At 32.3% G+C, this 25,815-nt stretch overlaps 2 protein-coding genes across 2 annotated transcripts; one reads left to right on the top strand and one right to left on the bottom strand.

Annotated features, from left to right (window-relative positions):
- The first annotated feature begins 232 nt into the window (after positions 1 to 232).
- Positions 233 to 1,247, top strand: LOC149482693 (succinate dehydrogenase cytochrome b560 subunit, mitochondrial-like). Its single transcript, XM_089703325.1, has 3 exons — positions 233 to 420; positions 494 to 726; positions 887 to 1,247. The coding sequence occupies exons 1-3, from the start codon at positions 398 to 400 to the stop codon at positions 1,171 to 1,173; spliced, it is 543 nt and encodes a 180-aa protein (XP_089559451.1). The 5' UTR covers positions 233 to 397; the 3' UTR covers positions 1,174 to 1,247.
- On the bottom strand, positions 1,189 to 25,276 carry Tsf1 (Transferrin 1). Its single transcript, XM_089703272.1, has 15 exons — positions 25,121 to 25,276; positions 24,679 to 24,781; positions 21,511 to 21,650; positions 17,024 to 17,142; positions 16,178 to 16,337; positions 15,067 to 15,224; positions 13,317 to 13,521; positions 12,608 to 12,770; positions 12,008 to 12,134; positions 11,603 to 11,787; positions 2,859 to 2,946; positions 2,706 to 2,781; positions 2,027 to 2,122; positions 1,478 to 1,740; positions 1,189 to 1,392 (listed from the first exon to the last, which is right to left on the bottom strand). Exons 1-15 carry the CDS (start codon positions 25,209 to 25,211, stop codon positions 1,300 to 1,302), a joined length of 2,067 nt encoding a protein of 688 aa, XP_089559398.1. The 5' UTR covers positions 25,212 to 25,276; the 3' UTR covers positions 1,189 to 1,299.
- Positions 25,277 to 25,815: the final 539 nt, after the last annotated feature.

Here is a 25,815-nt window from a genome sequence, read left to right as displayed (position 1 = left end):
CGCTCGATGCTTTGAATGCCTGTTGCCGCCTGCCTGTTGGGTGAAGAATCAGCTGTTTTTAGGCTTTCAGATTCCTGTGTTAAGTTCTGGATATAGATTTTAAAGTGCATTCAAGTAATTATTTAAAAGTAACTCATTTTCTAATATTTTTTTCTCATGTTCGATTTTATAACATACTATAACAATTTTTGCACTTGGCAATAAAACTCAACGTCATGCTTAGACCTTGGGAAATGTGTCTGAGATATGTCAATCAATTGACATATTCCATTCCTTCCAAGTTCGCACGAGATATAAAAATTTAATTTAAAAACAACAATCGAATTAAAGGGACACGAATAGACGAATTTGTATTAGTACATACATTTGAAAGTAAAACCTAACCATAAGCAAAGCTATGGCTTTTTACTGTTGTGGCAGGTATGTTTACCTCTCTATATTATGTAATCTGCATGTTTCGCTTTAAGATTGATAATACGTTGTTTTGTTACAGATTGGGCTCCAACTCAGTATTGGGTAACTTGGCTAAGTTCCGCACTGCATTGGGCACGGCTCAATATGCGCAATCGGCAGCTGTACCTAAAGTCAGTATTAAGAAATATGAACCACCCAAAGAGGAACACTACGATATAAGAAATGCTCGTCTCCAACGCCCAATGTCTCCTCACCTTACCATCTACAAACCCCAACTAACTAGTATTTTATCTGTCACCCACAGAGCTGCAGGTAATTTTTTTTAATGTTATTTTTCAGCGTTATTGCATCTCTGTTATTTATTAATATTAATCTAACATACAATTAGCCTAAATGGGTTCATTATACGTCTTAATTCAGATAACAAAGCAATCTTTGTTATTTATAATACACAATTATATGTTTGTTTTAGGTATTATGCTATCAGGGTACATTACTGCACTGGGCGTTGGTGCACTAGTCTTGCCTCATGACGTTGCTCACTATGTAACAATGATTGAAGGATTAAATTTATCTCCGGCAACTATATTCCTTACAAAAGCAATCTTGGCAGCTCCATTTGGATATCATTTTGCTAATGGAATCAGGCATTTATATTGGGACACAGCTAAAGGTTTGACCATCAAGGAAGTTTACTCGACAGGATATGCAATGTTGGCTGGCGCAGTAGCTATTACACTATTTTTAGCAGCATTGTAAGTAAAATAATTAGCAAATGTTCTGAGTATTATTTATTGTTCTTATAAGTGATGTAATAAATTTTCTTTAACAGACATTTGTTTTTATTTCTAAAGTTCTTAATAGCTACAAACAGTATAAGAAAAATTAGGCAACACCACATGTGTTTAATACATCATGAATAGTTTTGAATTTTTCAAAGTCCAGTTTCTCCGTAGTAGCGAGACCCTTTGCAGCATTCTGGAATGAAAAAATATATTAAAAAACAAATTTTACTCATAGTATCAATATCATCAATCATCAATGTAAACAGTGATATACTTACATTGAAAATAACATTGTTATTCTTAAGGAATTCTCCATAAATGTTAAACAAATCTGTTCTTGTGTCGAGTAATTGTGCCAAACTGAGTGGTGTGTGTGCAATTGACACATCAGAGAGGAAATCTTTAGCTGACAGCCATGTTCTGGAAGGTTCCATTACTAAGTTGCAAGTAGCGAAGTTGCTCAATGAATCTCTACCGCCAGCATCTCGGTTCAGACATATTAGTTCATATTGAGACGAATCAAAACTTGATAGATCAGCACCTGGAAAAAAGAAGTTCATTAGACATATTCATTAACTAGCTGTTCCCCGCGGTTTCACCCGCATTGCTCCGCTCCTGTTGGTCTTAGCGTGATGATATATAGCCTATAACCTTCCTCGATAATTGGGCACTAACACCGAAAGAATTTTTCAAATCGGACTAGTAGTTCCTGAGATTAGCGCGTTCAAACAAACAAACAAACTCTTCAGCTTTATAATATTAGTATAGATATTATAAAACATAATATTAGGGATTTTTACTGTAAGAAATGTGTAATATAAACGTACTTGAAACGAAGGCAACATCGCCTCTGTCTTCTTGCAAACACTTTGCTGCATTGTTGTCTCCAGAGCATTGTTTCTTCAATTTGGATACATCATCACCTGAAATTTATTTTCTTTGATGATTATGTTCTTAAAAACTATGAAATTGTGTGCTATTTGTATTTAACAGAAAAAAGTTTATAACTTTACTGTTTTTGTGATTTAGTTTGAGTTTTATTTAAAATTAAAATGATAAAATAAATTCTTATTAATGAGTGAAAAATATTTATTCAATGTAAGACGGATGAGTCTTTCTATCTACATCCTACTTAATGATATATGTAATTAAGTAGTACTGATAACCTGCATAATATTATAATTGCATATTGATTTTATTAGTATTATTAAATTGTGATACAATGTTGTTAATGATAGTGTGCCAAAAGTATATGCATATTAGCCAACAAATCAACAATTAATTTGATACTTAACTTGGCACTCACAATAAGTTTATAATTTTATATGTATTTTTATGGTGTTACTAGTCAACATATTCTTTTTGTAATTCGAAAAAATATCGTTATCATTTAAATAGCATTAAAAATATTAATTGGTATTGGATGATTAAAAGTAATTTTGTATGTATCAAATTAATTAATTATCTTTGTCAGTGTAATGACGAAGGAAAAAATTAAATACTTACCTCTAGGATTATTCTCTGCCTTGTCCACGCCAGGAATACAAGAACCCGCGAAGAAATCACCCAAATTTTTTATACACTGAAATTGAAATACAAACTAGAATTTCCAGTTCACAAAATGAATATAAATTTCATGTTCATGCAAAATTCACAAACCTGATCGGATTTGATGACCTTTTTGTTGATTAAGTAATAAAGCGGGGCTTGCAAACCGCTGAATGTGCCGTATGAATTGTGGCAGGAGCTGCGAAAACAATTCATTTTACATTCACGCTTAGTCCATTGAATGAGTCCCTCCAAGGGGGGTCTAGAGTGCGTGAGTTAGTAACGTAAGATGTTTCTTCGGAAACATGTCAAGAGTCCCTAGGTAATAAACATACTAAAACCCCGGGCCACTAGGAGGAGCCCCGGAGTGGGGGGAGGGGGGAAATGGGTCCATTTTTTCATTTTTCGCTTAAATCTCAAAAACGGTACATGTTAGAGAAAAACTTTCAAGCAAAAGTTGAAAGGCCATAAAATTATCTACAAGTTGTACCTCAATCATTTTTTCCTATATCCTACCGTTTCTGAGTTATACGCAGTAAAACATGATTTTGGCTCAAACAATTTCCACATAAATCGATCAAAAAATATTTCTTTCTTCCAAAAAACTCAAATGTGCAACTTGTGACCAGTACTGATAGATTGCTCTTAATTAGGTCTATAATTGGTAAAATAAACACATTCCTCCATGGAAGCCTTTAGGAGGAATCGATTGTCAAAATATTATATTATGGTAGTTTGAGTTACTGAACTTGATCTTTTTATTTTTTTCTTCCAAAAAACTCTAAAGTGCAACTTGTGACCGGTACAGATAGATTGCTCATAATTAGGTCTATCATTGCTAAAAATACCGGATTCCACCACGGAGGCGTTTACGGGGAATTGAATTTTATCAGGGTAGTTACGATACATGAACTTTTTTTTTTTTTTCTTCCAAAAAGCTCAAAATTCAATTCCCCGTAAACGCCTCCGTGATGGAATCTAGTATTTTTATCAATGATAGACCTAATTATGAGCAATCTATCTGTACCGGTCACAAGTTGCACTTTTGAGTTTTTTGGAAGAAAAAAATAAAAAGATCAAGTTCAGTAACTCAAACTACCATAATATAATATTTTGACAATCGATTCCTCCTAAAGGCTTCCATGGAGGAATGTGTTTATTTTACCAATTATAGACCTAATTAAGAGCAATCTATCAGTACTGGTCACAAGTTGCACTTTTGAGTTTTTTGGAAGAAAAAAATAAAATGATAAAGTTCAGTAACTCAAACTACCCAAATATAGTATTTTGACAATCGATTCCTCCTAAAGACTTCCATGGAGGAATGTGTTTATTTTACCAATTATAGACCTAATTAAGAGCAATCTATCAGTATCGGTCACAAGTTGCACTTTTGAGTTTTTTTGGAGAAAAAAAATAAAAAGTTCAAGTATCGTAACTACCCTTTTTTTTTTTTTTTTTTTTTAACGTTGGGAAATGCTTTTACGCATCCCCCTCTACAGTTTTGCTGTATGAGGGGGTATGTGGGACTCGCAGGAAGCCATACCCACTAAAACCCAACGGTGGCCACCGTTCACCTTCGGCGACAGGGGTTAACAGCTAGGCCTTATACCCCCGCCGCCTACGTGGTGAGTGCCGCAACTTGGCGACCCGACCAAATCGTAACTACCCTAATAAAATTCAATTCCCCGTAAACGCCTCCGTGGTGGAATGTGGTATTTTTATCAATGATAGACCCAATTATGAGCAATCTATCTGTACCGGTCACAAGTTGCACTTTTGAGTTTTTTGGAAGAAAAAAATAAAAAGATCAAGTTCAGTAACTCAAACTACCATAATATAATATTTTGACAATCGATTCCTCCAAAAGGCTTCCATGGAGGAATGTGTTTATTTTACCAATTATAGACCTAATTAAGAGCAATCTATCAGTACCGGTCACAAGTTGCACATTTTAGTTTTTTGGAAGAAAGAAATATTTTTTGATCGATTTATGTGGAAATTGTTTGAGCCAAAATCATGTTTTACTGCGTATAACTCAGAAACGGTAGGATATATAAAAAAATGATTGAGGTACAACTTGTAGATAATTTTATGGCCTTTCAACTTTTCCTTGAAAGTTTTTCTCTAACATGTACCGTTTTTGAGATTTAAGCAAAAAATGAAAAAAATGAACCCATTTCCCCCCTCCCCCCACTCCGGGGCTCCTCCTAGTGGCCCGGGGTTTTAGTATGATTATAACCTAGGGACTCTTGACATGTTTCCGAAGAAACGTTAAGTTACATATCGCTCATTTGCGACAAGAACGTGTTAACGAGCATATGTATCGTTATGGAATAATGATACAGTAGAATCCGTCGCATCGCGCTCTACCTGCTGCTAAAACGCGATATTTCTAGCTCCAAAAATGACCGAGTTATGAGGGAAAAGGTCGGCGACTATCGGTTTAGCGAAATCTCTTTTTGCTCTTGAATTTAATGCAAGAACGGTTTAAGTCAGTTGTCGCTGCTCCCTTGAGAAGGAAACTGTTGCCCGATTGCGGTAAAAACGTAACAGCTTATTGTATCACGGTTTTGCTGAAAGGTAAGTACAGCTTTTTGTTTTTTTACTGATTTATATTTGCAGCTATAACGGGACATTTGTATGTGGGTCATTATCGTAGTAAAAATAGTATTCGCATGCTACGGTTTACATAGGATTGTCCCGTTTTTGCTGAAATAAACAATGTTTTTTGTTGGTTAATTTAAGATGTTCCGTTACAGTTGATAATAAAAGTACAAAATGTTTGGTATTTTTGTTGGTTATCTCAAGTTAACACATTCTTGATAAAAAATAATACATTTTTACAACGAATACGCTACAATGTTGCATTATAAATGATAAAAATGTTGTCTGATTACTTAATTTATTTTTCAGATGGAATCACGGTCTAGGAAGCTTGTAAATCTTGTACGAGAAAATATTCATTATTTTATTTTACATTCACTTAAGTTAGAAAAACGAAAAGATCATACCGATTCTCGAAATACAAATGAATTAAACAATCAATTTATTTTATAGCATAAACGAGTAAAATATACCACTGAATAAAGAAATATGAAAAAAAAAATATTACAAATTAGTTAAAAAATGCAAGACAGTCCTACGAATCGAAAGCATCACAAAAAAAACTGTGCCGCCCCGTCAACTAAAAGAGAATCCTGCAAGGAAACCTGCATTTTCAAGTGTCAATTTTTTTTTTCCGAAGAACAACGCCGTGAAATACTGAAAGATTACTGGAATTTAGGAGAGATCAAGAAGCTGTCTCGAGACATGAACCTGTGATTTGTTTTGCTAATATGTTTATTTGATTTATGTATGACCGGGACCCGCAATAAAGATTATTTCCCTAATATTACTGAGATAAGCAAAATATAAAACATTGTCGTTTTCCCCGGCCGAATGCGTTTTGCAATTTTGATGCAGTTTTTGTTAACAGATAAAGTGATTCAAGAGAAAGGTTTATATGTATATTGTATAATTATAATAGCATCCATAAATAGGTGAATGAACTGTTATTTTTGACGTTTCTAATGTGATGCTGTAAATAATTACATTATTTTCCGCCTGCATTGCAAACGCATTCTGAACCCTACGAGATTTATCAAAATAATTTACCTACTAAGTATTTAACACATGAAAAAGTCTTCAGAAAAATCGATGGTATCAGGATTGCACCCGTGCGAATTCGGGGCGGGTCGTAATATTATAATTGCCAACGTTTGTGAGTAAAAGTAAAACAAAAAATAATTTGGAAAATCCAAAAGTGCACGCCTCATAATTTTTTTTTAATAAATATTTATTAATTATTATTTTTGTTTATTTAATAACAATTAAACCACATCGAATCAGACCCTGAAAAATGAAAGGGTTCTATTCCTGAGCATACTCAAGCGTAAAAGAAAAAAAAAGACTCGATTAGTAAAGTATTTCGGTCGCTATCGTGTTAACAAGAAAAAGGATCCGCACATACAGACACACGGACGTCCAAGACAGAAATTTTTTAAACTGTTTTTTAACTAGTTTAAATAACAAAAATGACATCAAAAATATCATGAACGTTAAAAATAGTGTTTTTTCTTATATGTATAAAAAGATTTCTACTACAGTAACACGTTTTAATTAAAATTTCCAATACATTTAGGTTACTGATTATCAATAAAACGTAACAATACGACATAACTTGTAAAGTTTTAGATTTTTATTCAATTTTTTTTTCAAGAAAAATGACACATATCTGTTTGTAACGCAATACTGCACACTTTTTACAAGAAAAACGCAACAAGAAGGGCCCTTTATGAAATAAATAATCATAATAAATTTAATAACCGACTTATTGTTCTGAATACAATTTGATTCAAAAAAACGAGAACGTTTTAATATGTTGTATTGAGCTGAATAGTCTAAGCATAATAATTAAAAAGTTACAGGAATTTTAAACTTTCAAATGCGTTTTCCCAACAATTGAGATTTTGACTTTGTCACGTTATAGAAGCAAATGTAATATTGACATGATTTAAAAGAGCAACTATGGAGTTTCTTGCCGATTCTTCTCCGTAGATACTGCTTTCCGAATCGGTGGTAAATGTTAAAAATACTTATGTAATGACGATTCGAAAGTGCTACTAAATAGTAGTCTAATTGAATAAATGAATGTTTGAGTTTGAGTTTGAGTTTGAACATCTTACGTTACTAACTCACGCACTCTAGAACTTTTTATTCAATGGACTACCTGCTAAATAAAGAGAATATATTGTTAAATCTGCTATATCGTTATTTAGGATTTTTATTTCAACACGACTTGCTTTTATTTATAGATAGATTATTATGAAGTGAAGCATTTTTATTTGTTTGACCTTATTTAATGCTAGTGTTTCGACCCGGCTTCGTTCGCTCGTGGAACAATATAGTATATCAAGGGATCACAAATAGATACATATAACCAATGGTGAAGGAATGTTGAATTCAGTCCAATAGATGGTTCCTGAGAAAAGCGCGTGCAAACAATCTCTTCAGTTTTATAGTACTTATAGAGGCTATTTTTTTATTAAATTAAATTAAATTTATTTATTTTAATCATCACAAATGCACAATATATATACATTGTTAATCTATATAATATCTGGGATAAGTGATTATAAAAATGTTTTTTTTTTATATTACTTATTATAATATGATAATCATTTCGAAAGTAAACAGATATCGGTAGATATGTCCCATCTACTTTGATTTGGTCTTGTCTATAGACATGTAGATTGTAGGTATAGATAGATAGACAGATTCGTCGAGAATTACGTCTTTTATTATGAAAAAAAATGAAGGTGATAAAGAGAAGGTAATTTATAAGGGGAACTATTATCGCAAAATTTTATAACATACTAACATTCACATACATGTTACGTATACATATACATTTGAGTTTGGTCGTGGGCGGGAAGCTATTTTCGAAATAAATGGTAATAAGTAGTTGAGTATACTTGTAATTTATATTAAGTTTCTTGGAATAAATGTCTATTTAATTAGAATGGTTCTAATTAACTAAGTTAGTTATGCAGTCGCGACTTAAATGGATCTTGATAAAATGAAGTTTTTATGCATACATAATTAGACTAAGTAGCATCTAAGCAGGTACCGGTAAAACCTGCTAGCTTTGCCAACGGTTGCAGACTTTGCCATAGCCAACTTCTGAGGGAAAAAGTGTAGTCACATCTTAATATCAGTTTTTTGTCATGTATGCATGCCTTTATAGTAAAATTTATGAGTTAAATGGCAACACCGAATGAGATGTGGCAACCCAGCTTGTTTTTGAGATGTCATTTTCGGCGGTTACTTTTTTCGAATGTTGGCGGTATGAAACTTAGTGCTCCGGAACTTTTACAAAAACAAACGGGAAAAGCATTGCCTACGTAAGTATTTTTTTGATATTATGTTAACATAATGTTCTTTAGCTAAATAAAAGCTGATTTACTGTGCTACAAGCTACCTTTATTTCGCAATTGGTATTGGTAAATTCAACAACCCCAATCACAACGTCTGTGATGGTGACTTTGCCATGTTTTGTTGGAGGTTAGGGCTGCCACAAAATTTCTGATGAATATTTTATCAAGTTTAAAATAACAACAATTTTTATATTCAATCAAGTTTAAAATAACAACAATTTTTATATCATTGTTTAAATCTTTTAGGAATGTCGTGTAATGTGTGATATTAAAAAAAAAGTAAGTTAGTAAACTAATGAATGAATACTACTATTTTTTTTTGTTTTGTTATGTAAAACAATTCAAAGTTAAGAAACTAACTAGAAGTAATTGATTATGTTTTTTTTTTTACTTTTACTAAATTGTTCCTACTACGAAAACATTTTTATTTGACAACCCTAACCCTAACTTCTTCTTATATAGGAAATATTTTCGAAAGGTTGGTGAATTTGCCACCTTCTTAGAGAGTTAAATTACCAGTGCTAAATAATATAAAGTTTTTACTTCATTTTACGGGATATAGGAAGAGTGCAAATATATTACTTTTTAACCTCATAAAGTCCAAAAATTTCATTTTTTCTTTCATATGGCAAATTTACCAGAAGTGACAGCTAACTTTGCCATAATTGTTTTTATGCTTAAAATATTATAATTTACAAAAATGAAATAGATATTTACTTAGTAATAATGTAAATTTTCATGAAATTTACTACGTCTAGGTGCAGGTTACTCATTACGTTTTCATACAATTATATTTTTTTAAAGCGAATCAAACTTTTTGACACATGAAAAAGTGGCAAAGTAAGCAGGTTTCACGGTACTTCAGAAGTAAGAAAGTTAAGAAGAGAAGCATTTTCATTTGAAGGTGTTTCAAATAACACCAATCAACGATTTAATATTAGTTATGTATTTTACCTCTATATAAACGAAACACTTAAAACTTATATTGACAGTGTACCCTGTGTACATAGGTACCCAAATTACGCGCCTGTTTGGTAGCTATAGCTATATAAAAACGTAACTTTATAGGTAGACCGTACACTTTATGAACAAAATTAATTAATAATTTTCAGAGAAGGGTAGCTTTTTCTTTTTCAACTTTAATAACTTTTAAAAGAAAGTTCTCAAAGCAAGTAGAGGCAATGTAATTGATGTTAAGATGGATGGATCTCCAACGCGAGTTGAATGAAGCCATCAATGTCTGTCTATTTTGCAATGGTAGCTTCGCAATTAATCCTTCTAAGCTTTTGCTGTTTCTTTTGTAATGTGTAGTTTGTAGTAAAGTGCAAGCTTTGTTTGATTTTATATACCTATTTGAAAGCAGATATTTATTATTCTCAATTACTATCTACTAAAATAATATATCATATAATGATGAAATGATGAATGATAGTGAAGTTAAAAATAACCTTAGGTAAGGAAGGGCGGGGCTATTTTGTCGGCGGGGCAATCTTGTCAGAAGACTTTGTAGCCTACAGTTTAATAGATTTCTAGTAACAACATCTTTCGGCAGGTAAAAAATTTAATTAACTACGCGATAAGCTAACAGATGTTGCTGTAGGATACATGGTTTTGGAATTACAGCTATTCTTCTACAGTCGCCATTTTAAATGGACACAACATAGATGACGCTCCGCAAATTTTATTTCGTTTTACGTGTAAAAAGTAATTATTGTGAAATCTGCCCAAGGTAAGTAATAACTTTGAATGTTGGAGATTCTTTCTAAACTATTTATTTTATCTTACGCTTTAAATAAAAAGTGTTATTAAGTCCGATGTCATAACCACAAAAAATATTTTGGCGGGGCTATGTTGTCCATTTTTAAGACGAAATAGCCCCGTCGATTTTGTATGAATTTGCAAAAAGCTAGTGACGTGCTACGATTGGCTTTCTTATCGACATAAGCATAATTAATGTTGAGGCAACTGACATTGTGTTTTGTTATGAGTACACATATTTAACTTAACACTTATAAATTAATTACTTGATGTAAACATAATTTATCCAAAATCTATTTTGGGTGAATTTCAGTGGTATTACACTTATTATTATTAAGTATACCATATAAGTAATAAATATTTCACTGTAATAACAATAATACATTTTTAATTAGTGAAGAGAGTGCCAAATAGCGTCAAGTTAAGCCACTTAACTTTTCTTATTCAAATTGATTCCACACAAAAAGTTATCGATATTTCAAAAAAAATTGTATCGATATTGTGTGCGCGTCACTATCTTGTATGGACGCGAGACGGAATAGCCCCTCCAAAAATTTAGAATGATTTTTCTCGAAAATGAACCTTATGTCTGCGTAACTAAATACAAATTCAAATAGGCAGCGTCATCAGTATTGTATATTTCTGAGTAAAATGGAAATTGCTCCACAGATGTCGTTCTATTTAACTCTTGACGAAATAACCCCGCGCGGGGCTATTTTGCCCAAAGTCAACTCCTATTAGAATTTAGCTATTTTCTTAGCTACTGCAATCGTTTTTCACGTTCTAAATATGATGAATAGAATAAGAAATAACGGCTTGCTTTGATGTAATTGACAAATTTTCCGTAGCTATTATTTAAGAAAAAATACAGACGTTTTCTTTTTTGAGTGTTATTTTTCGGACGGAATAGCCCCGCCCTTCCTTACTTTAAAATTTTACATAAGTACCTACCTAATAATTTTTTTGTCCTTAGTTTTTGTCGGACTACTGTCTACTTAGTTATCTAGGTAGATATCTAGGTAGATAACTAAGTAGACAGTAGACTTGAAATTGTCAATTTGCGATTTCTTCTACAATAATTTTTAAATAAGAATTGTAACCATATTATATTTAACTCACCGTTTTCCTCTAAGATCTTCAATTTTCGAGTGTGGTGTGTTCTTCTTGACGACAGCAACAGCGTAATTAGGTATTTTAGAGGCTCCATACACTTCGTGGAAAACTGGGTGCAGATTGTACTTTTTGGATGCTGACGCTACCTTCATACCGTCTACGGATGCTAAATCTGAGCCATTGTCTTGAACCTGATGTATTCAAATTTAAAAATACAACCTATCCCTTATAACATCTATAACAACCATAGATAACATAACAACCCTTTCTCTATGTTCTATGACTAACCTACTTATATAAATTTAGAATAACCCAAAAATTATATTCCCTAATACCTACCATTTTTTAGACAAGAATAAATTTTTCTAATGCTATATAAAATTACTTTTTTTAATTAATTTTTATACTTACGCTCTTCAAGCAATCTTCATCAGAAGCTTCTTGCACGCAGTCGAGTTTGGGACGAATGTCTCTGCTGAACGCGAACACGGACATCGAGCGGCATTTCGCTAACGCCACGTTTGATGTTACACACATCCTGGGTTTTGGAGTGAATAGTTAAAAAAATTATAATAAAGATTAAGAACAATGATAAAAAGTATTACAAAGGGTTTGGGTGTTGGCGATTGGCGAAGGTGGGTAGTTTAAAAATCGAGATTTTCTAGTGGGAATATGATATATTTATCAATCACATTTAAAATTTATAAGCACACAATAATGGTAGAAAAGTATGCAATGTACATTTTTTTGATAATAGCATTACAATTATTTTTATAGGGTTTGACTACTTTATCTACTAGTAAAGTATCAATATCAACATTTTTGATTCATGATATGAATATTACAAACCATAGTACTTACTGTATTGTTTTAATTATAAATTAATTAATCATCTAGAATCTACGTTCAAATAAATGATCCTAGCCATTAATCAACCCGTTTCTAGAAACATCCATGAATAATGTTTTAAGATTTAAGCGACGCTTTTAAACATTAATTCCACAATCTTACCTAACAACAGGCTCTGGGGGTCCATGGCCGCGTTCAATAACTTCAGTATAGTTGGCCTTTTGTAAGTAATCGACTGGTCTGATCGGAATATTATCAGCTACGTGGTGAATCTTTTCGGAGAGACCTAATACGTTCGTGAACCAATCTGGTTTGGTACTAGCACCTAAGATAGTACAAAAACATTAGTAATACCATGGACCAATATATATCAAGGTCATACAAAGGAGCTGTGATTTTTTGGAACGTTCAAGAAGATGGAAGATTTTCAACGAAGATGCAATAAATACATGTACTTAAAAAGTAACAGAAAGGCTGTAAGGGTTAAGAAGCCTTTAATTTCTAAAAACAATGTTCAATGCAACATTTTTTTATTTACTTCCACATATTTTTGAACGATTTATAACTTATTTTATGTTTCTTATAGCCGGTAATTTTTAGTAAGTAATTATCTTTAGTCCTTTAAGCTGTCTCTATGGTTTTACAATAATTTATGTATATAATATACATGAAGTTAGTTTTATTTATATTTTTTTCTACTTATAATTATCTACTAAGTTGAGACAACGAAAATTGAAACTATAGATACTAATAAAAGGGAAATTTAAACATAACAATCAAAACAAATTACCCGAAAGCAATCTACAATAACGACACTACCTAACTCAGAGCAAATTACAACAATTTACAATAAAATTAAACCAGTACTTACCAGCATCAGCTAATTGCTTAATCTTTTCTCTTAACGGCGACAATTTAGCGAGCACATCGTGATGGCCGAGCAATCCTTGCCACGGTCGGGCCGCCCAAGAGCAAGGTTTCTCCCTAATCGGTACTTTGGAGCCGTCAGAACAAAGATACGCGAAGTCATCGGGGTTCTCTGAAGATTGGCTGGCGGGGGTTGTTCCTACTGGGAGCTATACCAGAAATTACTATTTGGTAACTACATAATGTACTATAATTTTTGCGAGACCAGGCTCGCGTATCAGCCAATGTTAATTATTTTTATGAGTAAAGCAATTTGTAGAATGAAGCGAGATCAATTAGAAAGAGCGGCAGCAGTCAAGTAAACCCACTCTAGGTATATTATATATCTTTGCTAGGACTATTATGATAGGATATATCAGGCAACTAAATTAAAGTTCTAATTTGTAATGATCGGGCCGCCCAAGAGCAAGGTTTCTCCTTAACCGGTACTTTGGACCCGTCAGAACAAAGATATGCGAAGTCATCGGGGTTCTCTGATGATTGGCTGGCGGGAGTCGTGCCTACTGGGAGCTATACCAGGAATAACTATTAGATAACTAAATACTCTTTGTGTAAATAGGATTGCGTATATCGCGAAAGTTTATGTTATTAGTAAAGCAATTTGTAAAGAAGCAAGATGGTAATTAGAGCCGCAGTAAAGAAATCCCTCGTATACATCTCGTATATTATATATCCTTGTCTGGCTGATCAACATCAGACAAGTACCTACCTTGACTTCTACTTTATAAATTCCATAGGTACTAAAATAATGGAACTTATAATCGATTATATTTTTCTGAAATCTTGCTAGTTACCCTGATTATGTCTACATTTAGATACCGTACCAATGCTTCTCGAAAAATTAATTCGCATTTTATAAACATGATATCAAAGTTAAAGTGAAGACTTGAATTCACTATATTCGACACATTTTCAAAGAATCTGATTGTATAATATTATGGAAGCAGAGTTTTATAAAAGCTTTTAACGGGTAATGGAGAGAGCTTGGGAGAGGATTTCAACCGACTGTACCGATGTAAAGTTAATTCATTAGATTACCGATTTCACGGTACGAGACTCACTCGTATTTCACAATAGTTTTACATTGCATTGACACTGACGGATATTGATCTGACATTCATCCGGATATCGGAAATTCCATCACTTCGACCCATCTCAATATAATTACGACGCGCTAAGAGGAAACATTACCTGTTATGGTCTCTTAGTGACTTGTAATGATAGTACGTACCAATAGTTTAGTTGAACCGCTAGTAGGGCCGTTCCGCGTTCGCCATCGTATTGATGAGATTTTTTTTAATTCAAACTACTTACTATATATCTATTATTGTGAGTACAAACACGAAATTAAGTGTTTTGAGTGGAGGTGCTAAAGTTTGCTACTATAGTTACATATGCCTATAGGTTTATAAGCAAAAAACGGCTCAATCAATAAACCATTTCAGCGAAATTGCAATTAATTTCATCCGGCGCACCAATCAAAATTCAATTTATACACAAATTTAATTTCCAAAATTCGAAGTCATGCAAAATATGAAAATGATAAAATTACAAATATCGCTTAAAAATGATGAAATGATTACACCCTAATAAAATGCGTATCCCAAAGAATTTCCGGACTTAGATAACCTGGAAGCCATGCAAAATAATATGACGAATATAATACAATCATGAAGCCCTAATAGAATACGTACCCCAAAGAACTTCCTCACGTATATAACCTTGGTAAATGCAACCTCCCCCCCATTATGTGCAAGGCATCTCAAAGCGCCCTCATACCCACTGAAGTTGTCCGGGTAATCGCATTTGTCCGGGTGTTCGCACATTGCACATAGTTGGCTGTATTGCGATTCTGAAAGTGGATTTCAACTATGTGCAATCTGGGTTAAACAATATTCCAGTAATTACGGCAGGGTTTAAATACGGCATTATTCATAAAAAATCGTTTAATAAATATATAACTACCTATACTTAAATAGTAAAATTTCAAAAAATAAGACTGAGAAAAACACAGAAAAAGAGGTAGTTAGAAAAATATAATGATTTAGTGAAAATTCATAGTTGTAATATAGTTTCACTGGACGTATAGAAATAATTCTTAACCGGCCAATGTAAAAAAATCTAATTTCTTAATAATCACTGTTTGAACTTTGAATACTGAAACATCAAATGCGTCTACGAAAATATTTATATTGAATGTTTACAGTCGTAAATGCGAGACGCTATAAAAATGGGTTAAATAAACAGGTTCGTGATAAAAGAAAGTCGAGAAAGTTAATATCGTTACACTGATCAATCAGTCTGTCATCTTATTTGTGTAAATATAGAGGTTCTGTTTCGAGCCTCCTCCATCTCTTTGATGTGGGAAACCTCTTAGTTACAAGTGATCTCAAACAACATCAAAAGTTCTTTTATTTTTCCGGAGAGCAACTTGTTGCTGTAACCTTGTTTGCTATTACTTTCGTGTCCAATTTTACTTATGCACATAAAATATTAGATATAAACAATTGAGCAGAATGCTTATAGAGACAAATGTTATCTTATAGTACATGTACAAATAGTATGACGATGTATGTGTTTATTTAGGTCGTGCCATTAACAATTTTAATCAAATGAAATAATATTATGGCTATTAGCAAGTAAACAAAATTAAACCTTCTCTTGGACGTTGGTGGCCTATTGTTTAATTTTCACGTAGAAAGCCTTCGACTCTGTTTTGCTTAGACAAATGATAAATTATACGGTCTACTGTTTAATTTGGGACATCAATTACGGTAAAAATAAAGTAATTATCAAAAAACTTACTCCAAGCAGAATTAGTTTTTGGATCTGGTGACCATGTGCCAACAATACAAGACTTCTTGAAAAATGTCGATAAAGCACGCAGTTCATTTTCTTTTGGTGAAATACTTCTATCCGTCATTTTAGGGAAGATTTCCCTTTTCATTAGCATCGTAAGAGGAATCTAAAAAAAATGATAAATATAGGAACAACATGCAGAGCCAATGTACCTAAGTTGCTAAAAAGTTACATATTTTATTATTGACTATGGTTGGAATAACGATCTCTACAATGTACAAAAAAGTTAAATTGCGGTGCGTAGCTTATAAGAACTCATAATAACTTGTCCCAAGGGCAGAAATTCCATCCAAACAAAATATACGTGAATCTATCGTGTACCCTTTTCATTATATGTATAAATAAAATTTCCTACACACAATATAAAGAACTTTTTATATTAACCACACTCAAAGATCAGACTTCAATATACATTTATTTTAACCAAAATCAATTTCGCAATATCTAGGGCGCTTCTTTTATGTGACTTCCCAAGCAATTTTGCTCTGATTAAATTGAGCAATATAAAGAGAAAAAACTGATTATTTTTTCTTGGATTTATATTTCAATACCTGAAAACCTTTACATGACTTTCAATGATATGCATTCCAGCTTTGATGAACTTTTTTGTTTCAAATAAAAATCAGTCTCAGGAAAAGTCAGTCATAGTTCGTAGTTAGTTCGTTATAAAATAAGTCTATATTTTTATTATAGAAACTAGAAAGTATTGACTATGTATTACTTTAATGCAGGTGTATCTATTATCTTTGAAAATTTACATATTCTTTTAAAATTGGCTGGAAGTAAACTTACCTTGTAACCAACATTCCTGTTAACACCCGTATGGCAGGACTTCAGGCCTTTCAATTGATCCAAACTATTTATGTTTAGATCTTTATGTACCACGATAACTGCTTCATAACGGAATTCCGCTAAAAATAAATTATAAGCTTAATTATGTATAACGTTTTCGGTACCCACTTTATCTACAAGAATTTATAGCCTACAAGTATAAAATAAATGTTACTCCAGACAATGAAAAGTAAGCACGACAAAGTTATGGTTTCCAATTATTCGAGAATTAAAGATATAATTAAGTTCAGTGAAAGCACGAGATAAAGAACTTCCGTAATCGAGTCTGGCTGAATGAAAGAGAATTTTCTAAAGCCTTACACCGCACGGGACTTGCGATTCGTTAATTATCATCTCGTATTGTGCAAAACAACCAAATATAGCCTTTTGTCCTCGAGGGATACCATAATGGTCTTTCGTTTAATTAAACGCCAGTTCCGTGTTTATTTAATAAATTAATTGTAATTACGGAAATTCCATTAGGACGCGCAGTCTGTCTGTTTTGGGAAAGCTTAGATGTAATCCGATGTAGAGCTGCAGATTTGCGAGTATTATGCAGCGTTTGCCGGTCGTGTCCGTCTTTGCGTGGATTATTCGGTATTCTAGTAATACGTTCATTATTATGAAAGAAAACGCTAATGGTTTTCGTCTTGCATATTTTAGATTTGAAAATTAAATTATTAAATAATGTCTACACGTCACCAATTATCTATAAATATGGAATATAAAAGCTGAAAAATCTTTATTTGCTATCATATTGTAATAAATAGAAAAAATTTGGAAAATCCAAAAGTGCACGCCTCATAATTTTTTTTAATAAATATTTATTAATTTTTTATGTTATTTTTTATAAATTTTTGTTTATTTAATAACAATTAAACCACATCGAATCAGACCCTGAAAAATGAAAGGGTTCTATTCCTGAGCATACTCAAGCGTAAGAGAAAAAAAAAAGACTCGATTAGTAAAGTATTTCGGTCGCTATCGTGTTAACAAGAAAAAGGATCCGCACATACAGACACACGGACGTCCAAGACAGAACTTTTTTAAACTGTTTTTTAACTAGTTTAAATAACAAAAATGACATCAAAAATATCATGAACGTTAAAAATAGTGTTTTTTCTTAATATGTGTGTGTATGTATTATCTTACAAGTGCAATGTATGATACATAAAGACATTTTAAGTTTGAAAAATCAGATGTTTTGCGCGAAGTGACAGTAGTACCCACCTCAACGCTTCGCTTATGAGGCGTGCAATAAACTTCTGATTTGCTACATGGCGTTTAACAATAAATAAACTTTTCGTAGGAAAAAACGTTCATTGAAATAATTCAATATTCTATGAAAAATATTATGAAAGAATCTTTGACATGGAAAAGAATTTATCCTTGTAATTTGTACCTAAATTTCAGGAATAAGGCTCACGTCCTTTGAACCCTTATTAAAGACGGCTATCTTTTCTGAATCGTTCTGATTTATAGCTGGTCTAAAGGTATTTGGGTTAGCCTCCCGAGGCTGCGTACAATTCCCTGAATTTTTTAGCTTTACACATTCATTGATTTAGTAGCCGATCGTAAATTCTGTTATTTGACAGACTTTTTATACATCTATCAGACGGTGGGTTATTTATTACATTGATGTGTATCCAATGTCAATACTCAATAATAAATGTATGAATGAAAAGAAAATTGCATTTGTGTAGGTATAATGTTACATAGAGATATCATGGGTTGTGTTATGTTCTGCTCATGGAATTGTCCATACGACAAAATTTAAACCTGATTGGTGCGTTTAGACAAATCCAAGTTTACGTATTGCTGAAATGCAACAACGCTTCGTGTCTGCTCTATTCAGTCGATATCAACATTCAGCGAGTGTCAAGTATGTTTACACAGCGTTGAATTGAAATTTTCCTCTTTGTGAGCCAACAGTGCTCTGATTTCATAGGCACTTTTTATTCGCAATTGAAGGCTGAAGCATTCCTCATTCATTTCATTTCGGAGAACTCTGTGAAAAGTGTCGCATTCACATTTCAGGGTTAATTTTTGTCTTAATTGGACATTTTACTTTATCTCATTTTAAATATTGATGACGTAAAAAGTTAAAGTATTTTATTGTGAAAATACTAGTTATATTGGATAACTGACTAATGACTATATAGAGCTTCATTAGATCGTTTGCATATCGCTTTCCCAATTTCATTGGAACTGCAAATACCTGATTAATGAAGTGCCCACAAATGCACAGCATTGAAACATTCAAAGCTTCGATCTGTAAATGTATTCAATTTAATCAAGAATATTCGAAATTTCAGAATGTATATTGTAGGTATATTATATGTAGCTAAGCGTTGAGTGAAATAGCGAAATATTTCCATCAGTATTATTGGATCGAGCGATCAGAATATTTGAATTGGAAACGATCCCGATGAGAATTTGAGAGCTATCTAAATAAATAGGAATTGTAAATGGCGCACAAACAGGGAATTGTCGATTTACGAAATATTCGGTAGTAGGCGTAAGATTGTTGACGTTTATTATTAAAAGGTTGCAGAAATAATTTGATTAAAATACTCTACAAAATAATGAAAATAGATTTATATTTCATATAAAAGAAAATGAGGAATACTGTATTATAAAGGAAGGTTACGTTCCTAACCATAAAACAATATCTAAATTTTCGTGTGAGTTAATGCCGCAGGTTAAATTTATGTCACAGGCTTTAGGTTTTCAAATTTTACTTTATGTTCAAGTTTATGGCCCGTTGTTCCAGCAATAAAATTTTAATCTTAAACCCGCAATAGAAGTTACGTTTTGCTTCAGATAACATTTTCGATTTAACAAAATCTAATTTTGTTATGAATGTAAATAAAAATTTCAAAATTATAAAGAAATCTTAAACTAGTAATTGTATAAAAAGTAAAACGTTGAATTCTTGAGAATGACTTATTAAGATTAGGTAATACTGTGAATATATCTGTTAAAACATGGTTGGAATGCATTACCTAATACAGTGATAATGTACCTCAATATAGGTTCGGTTACCCGTCACATTTAATTAATTCCATTCTATTAGTCAAACGGGTTCCGATCTTCCGAAGTTCTCTCATAATACCGCACAATATCAATTCCCTATCTAATGCGTTCCTGCATGCGGTCATTAAGTTAGAGAATGTTTGTTTAGGATGTTATGAAACTCTTTGGATATTACGAGATCTTGTTTGCATGGGAAATGAACTTTCTGTAATATAACCAGAGTTAGCCAAGGGACATATACGTTTACGCTTATGAAAGTTATTTATGAATTCAACTTGTTGCAGTTGTTAATGACGAGCAAAGAATTATGTAAATATATAGCTATGAAAAAAATAACAAAAAATTTATGGCTATGGAAAATAGCCATGGAAAATACTTGTCTTGTTATAAAGAAACAAACATACAATAATTTACTAGACTTCATAAGTAAAAATTTACCTATATATTATTTCTGTAATATTTTTTTTGACAGATTTCTCTGAAAAATTTTTTTTGATTGAATGCATCACGGTACTAATTGATTAAAATAGCTTTTATGTTGCGCATTATTGGCACAATAATTAAATTAGTGTGGATGAAAGGCATGGGTCCGACAATGATGTCAGTAATGTAGAGCTAGGTAGAGCTATTGTCGATTTTGTAATATTTCTCCTTTATGTAGGTATAAATAAATTTAATTGTCAATAAAAATACCTATCCATTCGAGTAATTAAGTAATAAGGGAATATGTTTATATGTATATGGAGGTAGATTCTAAGATAAATTGCAAGACGGAGTACACGCACATCCTGCGGTTTTCAAATTAACGTCAAAAGGTCAGCTATTAGCTTCTAATAAATACCGTGTGGGAATATCTTTGCGTTGTACTGCATACAGTGAGTTTTATTACGGTGTTTATCCGATCGTTTGCAGCATAGTATCGTCACAGTATTATAATACATATTTAGGGATTGTAATACTGTGGTATCGTACTTTAATCGTCGTAAAGAAACTACCTCAAGGATCTTCTTGTATCTTCCCTATACGTACTTTTATAATAACACTAGCGGTCCGCCCCAGATTCGCCCGTGGTACATATTTCGCAATAAAAGGTAGCCTATGTTTTTTCTCAGGGTCTAAAGATTATCTGTGCCAAATTTCATCAAAATCGGTCCTGTAGTTTATGCGTGAAAAGTGAAAACCATACATACATACATACAAACCTTTCCTCTTTATAATATTAGTATAGATTATTTTTACGTGTTGTATTATCGAGCTTAAAGATATTTTCATATCACCGACAATATTTTCTTTTATCTACTTTGGCAATATAACTAGTTTGCAAGAACTACCTACGAACTCTACAACAAATAAAGCATAGGTACTTATTTTTTCAATCTTCATTTCTATACACTATAATTCAATTTCCTTACCATCCGGTTCTTCGTCAGTTCTATATTCCTGGAATACAACGAAATCTTGATTCGGGATTTTAGAGGCGACGTACATATCCTCTGGATCCACGGGCACTAAATCAGCCTGCCTTTGCTGCACCTGAGTGAGGCATTCCACTCTGTAACAATTATTTTATTTATGGTTTAAATTACATTTGTACATTTTTTTATAGCTTTTGAAATGGAAATATGTAAACTCTAGGAGTTGTAAGAGCTCTTTACTATGTATGTTTTTTTTTAAATAACGTATAACGTTGTTGTACGCTACACAATCCCATACGTTTACCTACTAGAGTACTAGCTGAATAAAAAAGCAGATGAAAAATTGGTTGTCTGTAAAGTCGGTTTACTGACGATAGTTGAACGTGACAACGGCCTATTGTGCTTCTTTGACGCTCGTTCCGCGCTCTCGCTTGCACTTCAAGCCTACATGGAACGCCTCAGAGCGAGGTAACGCCGCATGAGTCATGTTTTTTCGTGCGTGCAGCCGGCTATCGAATTATAAGACGTTGTCACGTCAAAAATGACATTCTTAAAACAATTGTATCTTTCCAGTACTCCATACCGTCCACGTTTGAGTTCAGCATTACATGCTTTAGAAAACCCTAATGAAACAACGTATTTGGCCAATAAATATTAGAAAAAGGAAATAAAACATTTTCTCCTGTAATGTTGGTCCGCTACAAATCTTCAGAAAAGATCTAATTCACGTGGATTAATGATCTAGCCCCAGTAAAGCCCTGAGGACAGATTGGAAGATAGAGTGAGATTTATATGTAATTCGAGATGTGTACGACTGTTTATTGGAGTCTAGACACGTTCAGGTTGGTGCTTAAATACATCTGGGATTTTGTATGGCTGTTGAATCGTAAATTAAAATAGTAATTATTATTGATATTGGTGTTCATTTAACGTGTGGATACAGATCGCGTCCTCGTATTTTAATATAATTATAATTTTCTTTGCTTAATTCATGTTAGGAATTGATATTTTTGTTTTATCATCACTCTGATTGGGTTTGATGTTGTTTCTGAAGTAATTGGAACCGATTGGTTGCCGACTCTAACAGAACGCTCTATAGGGTATACCAATATATTGTGTAAGTATGTTTTTGAGCATGAAAATAAAATTATATTTTACATTACATATTTAAACTACAATAATGTAAACACACACATCCGACAGTGTATATTGATATAACCACTAAAAGAGTAAATATCATACATATCTTCATTGAACAGGAAAACGTATTGAAATAAAAAACCATTATTCTTATTTAGTTTAAATAACGTGGCATTCTCAGAGGAATCATAAAATAAATCTTCATAGTGATACAGAACAGAAGTCGTAAAATTCAAGAAAACTGCATTTGATGTTGTTCCACAAAGCATCGGAAAATTGTGTTACCATAACGCTATAATTCTTTTGAGATTAAATAAATATACAGTGTTATATCGTAATGGTAGCATTGATTAAATTATTGTTTAATAAAGGCGATGTGTGCGATGCTGACATTATTTTGGGATGTCTTTGATATTTATCCATTCATTTGTAAACGAATAATAATTAAATATTTAAAACATCCTCAATAGGGCTGATCCCTCCATTTCGAAATAATTTAGGGACTGGATATTTCAATAACCCAATGGTTATTGAAATATCCAGTCCCTAAATTATTAAGCAATTTTAAATAGACAATGTTTCAAATTTTCAAACAACACGATTCAAAGCTAAACTCGTGAACGTCGTCCTATGTATTTAACAATATAATCTGAAAATTGGCCACGAATAAGTACCTACGTACTTACCTACCTATTTTTGGTTGGTTGTTTCAATTGATCACTTTAGATAACAAGCCACATCACCAACTAATGTCATATAATTTGATAAAATTGCTCCAAGGCAATTGAATCCCATTCGAGGAAAAGGTCTTGTGAGTTGTGGGTAAATTTTGGCATTGGTATGAAATAAGAATTGTCTTAGCACAGCGATAATATTTTTGACTTATAAACAAAAGGGAATGTTATTTTTATACTAATTTATGTACAACTATAAAATGTATATTTATAACATTTTATGTTATTAAATATCTTATCTTCCTAAATTAGAGTGCTTCTTCGTTAAATGTTTACAAATAAAAATATATAATATACTTATGAACATGTAATATAATATGAACTCTTATGCTTTGTATGTATGTACGATATCATTATAGTACCCACATAGATAATAATATAATATTGACTATTAAGGCTTGGCATTCTTTATTATGTTTTGCTACACTATTTACTTACAAAGAAGGAGCTTATACTATAACAGTATACAGAACGTTATTACTTCTCTCATGAAAACGTTTTTATTTATTTACAGTACCTATATCCCTAGCCATACAGCTGGCTTGAGATTAAAATATCCACCTTCTTACAAGCCTCAAAAGAATAATAAGAATTTGCAATCAGTACACGTTGTGGATAAAAATAAAATAATGAATTCTTTGTATTTTCCTGTTCGGGCCAACGTTGGTACCGGATAGACTATAAACATAATCAAAACTTCGATTTGCCACTCAAGGAATACATATTTTATGAGGTTGCCGTGCAGATTTTTAAATAAATCTTTACATGTGTTACCATTTTTGTGCGTGCGTCACTAAACTTCTCCTGAACGGCTGGATCGATTTTAATGAAATTATTTGTGTAGTTTCAGTTGAATGAGTTAAATTTTATTAGCATGTACTAAATTATATCCACGATTTTGTTCAGTCTTTTGCTAATTGGAAACACTACCCAGAAGTTTAATAAAAATTGTAGTACATAATATTGATAATTCCTAAACAGGTTTTATTTTATTTCATATCATATTGTAGTTGCAATACCTATCTAGCTATAATATTATATTCGACGCTATAATAGCGTAACTTATTAAAACCGGGATAACTCCTGGGGGACGTTTCTCGACCTCAACACGTAGGACTAAAGTGTGGGTGTATTCTATGAGTTGAATTAAATAACACAGACAAACTTTAATATATAAAACACGAGTCACCAACTCACCACGCTTGACCACGCGTGACCAAAAAAGTTACGAAGTTTAAAAATTATGCACATTGAATAAATTGAATGAATAGTAATATGATTATTGTCTTACCTGTCTCTTGCCGGAACACATTCTAATAAAGCTTTGCTCTTCGTAGGGATTTCCAGCATCTCCTCACAAGATTTCAAATGCTGCGTAGGCACACATATTTTATCTAAAACCCATGCCAGTGAAAAACACATTAACACAATGACACAATTTTATTTCACTGTTTACTGTTTCCGAAAGAAAATAAACAAAATAACTGTAAGAAATATTAGGAACTATATAAATTAAACTGAATTACTAATTTTATTATTTAGTAAAAACATTTTATAAATCTTTCGTAACCAAAGTTCAAAAAACAAATGCAATTATTTTTTTTTCAAAAAGTTCTAAATCCAAAGACGTATTTTTTTTAAATATTTTTTTTTTAATGTTGCCACCATTTAATACAGCTAGATGCAATTTGCAGCCAGAAAGTTCTTAAAAATATTAAAGTAAATAAACATACATGCGGATTTACAGTTGACATTTAGCGAGGTCAAGGCTAACAAAAATAATATACTCGTATATTTCAAAGTCATGGTCAAGCAGTTGACCATGCGCGGATGTAAACACGACTGGACGATGCTTCGTTGTGTTCTTTTATATATTCATGTGCTATCAACATTATTATTCTTCTTTTTGCAATCTTGGTGTAGATAAACAATAATTAACATTGTTTTATGAGAAAAAAATATTTTAATAATTTGATTAACTTGATAAATTATCAGAAACTTACACTTACAAGTAGGTACTCTATTTAGTTCATAGTTTGCTCTACAAACGCGTCTGGTATGATTTATTCGAAATTAATCGTGACAATGTTGCCTTTTCAGATTATTTGCGAGATTTGGTTTGTATTGTTATTATTAATTATTATTTATTATGTTCTTAGACTATAGTCAATTATTCGACAATAGTCGGCGCGTAGTAGAGTAACGTCTAGTCTGGTTAGTAATACTTTTATTGTACCTAAGTATGTCAAACTAGTTTCACCGAGTATTTTGTTTATATAAATACCTACCTTGCAGGAATTCATATTAAGGATGAATTAATTTTTTATTCATTGCTCATTAATCCTTATGTACAATGTACATATGCGATTAAATAACAATACGAACGCCGTTCTACACTCGCGTATTTTATTGATTGCATTCTTTACAG

This window comes from Colias philodice, chromosome 14 (assembly GCF_061535455.1).
Source record: "Colias philodice isolate Cphi_HAF_F1 chromosome 14, ilColPhil1 Martin Lab GWU primary, whole genome shotgun sequence".
NCBI classification, from domain to species: domain Eukaryota; kingdom Metazoa; phylum Arthropoda; class Insecta; order Lepidoptera; family Pieridae; genus Colias; species Colias philodice.
Note: the sequence above shows the minus strand (reverse complement) of the source record. Positions and strands in the feature narration are given on the sequence as shown.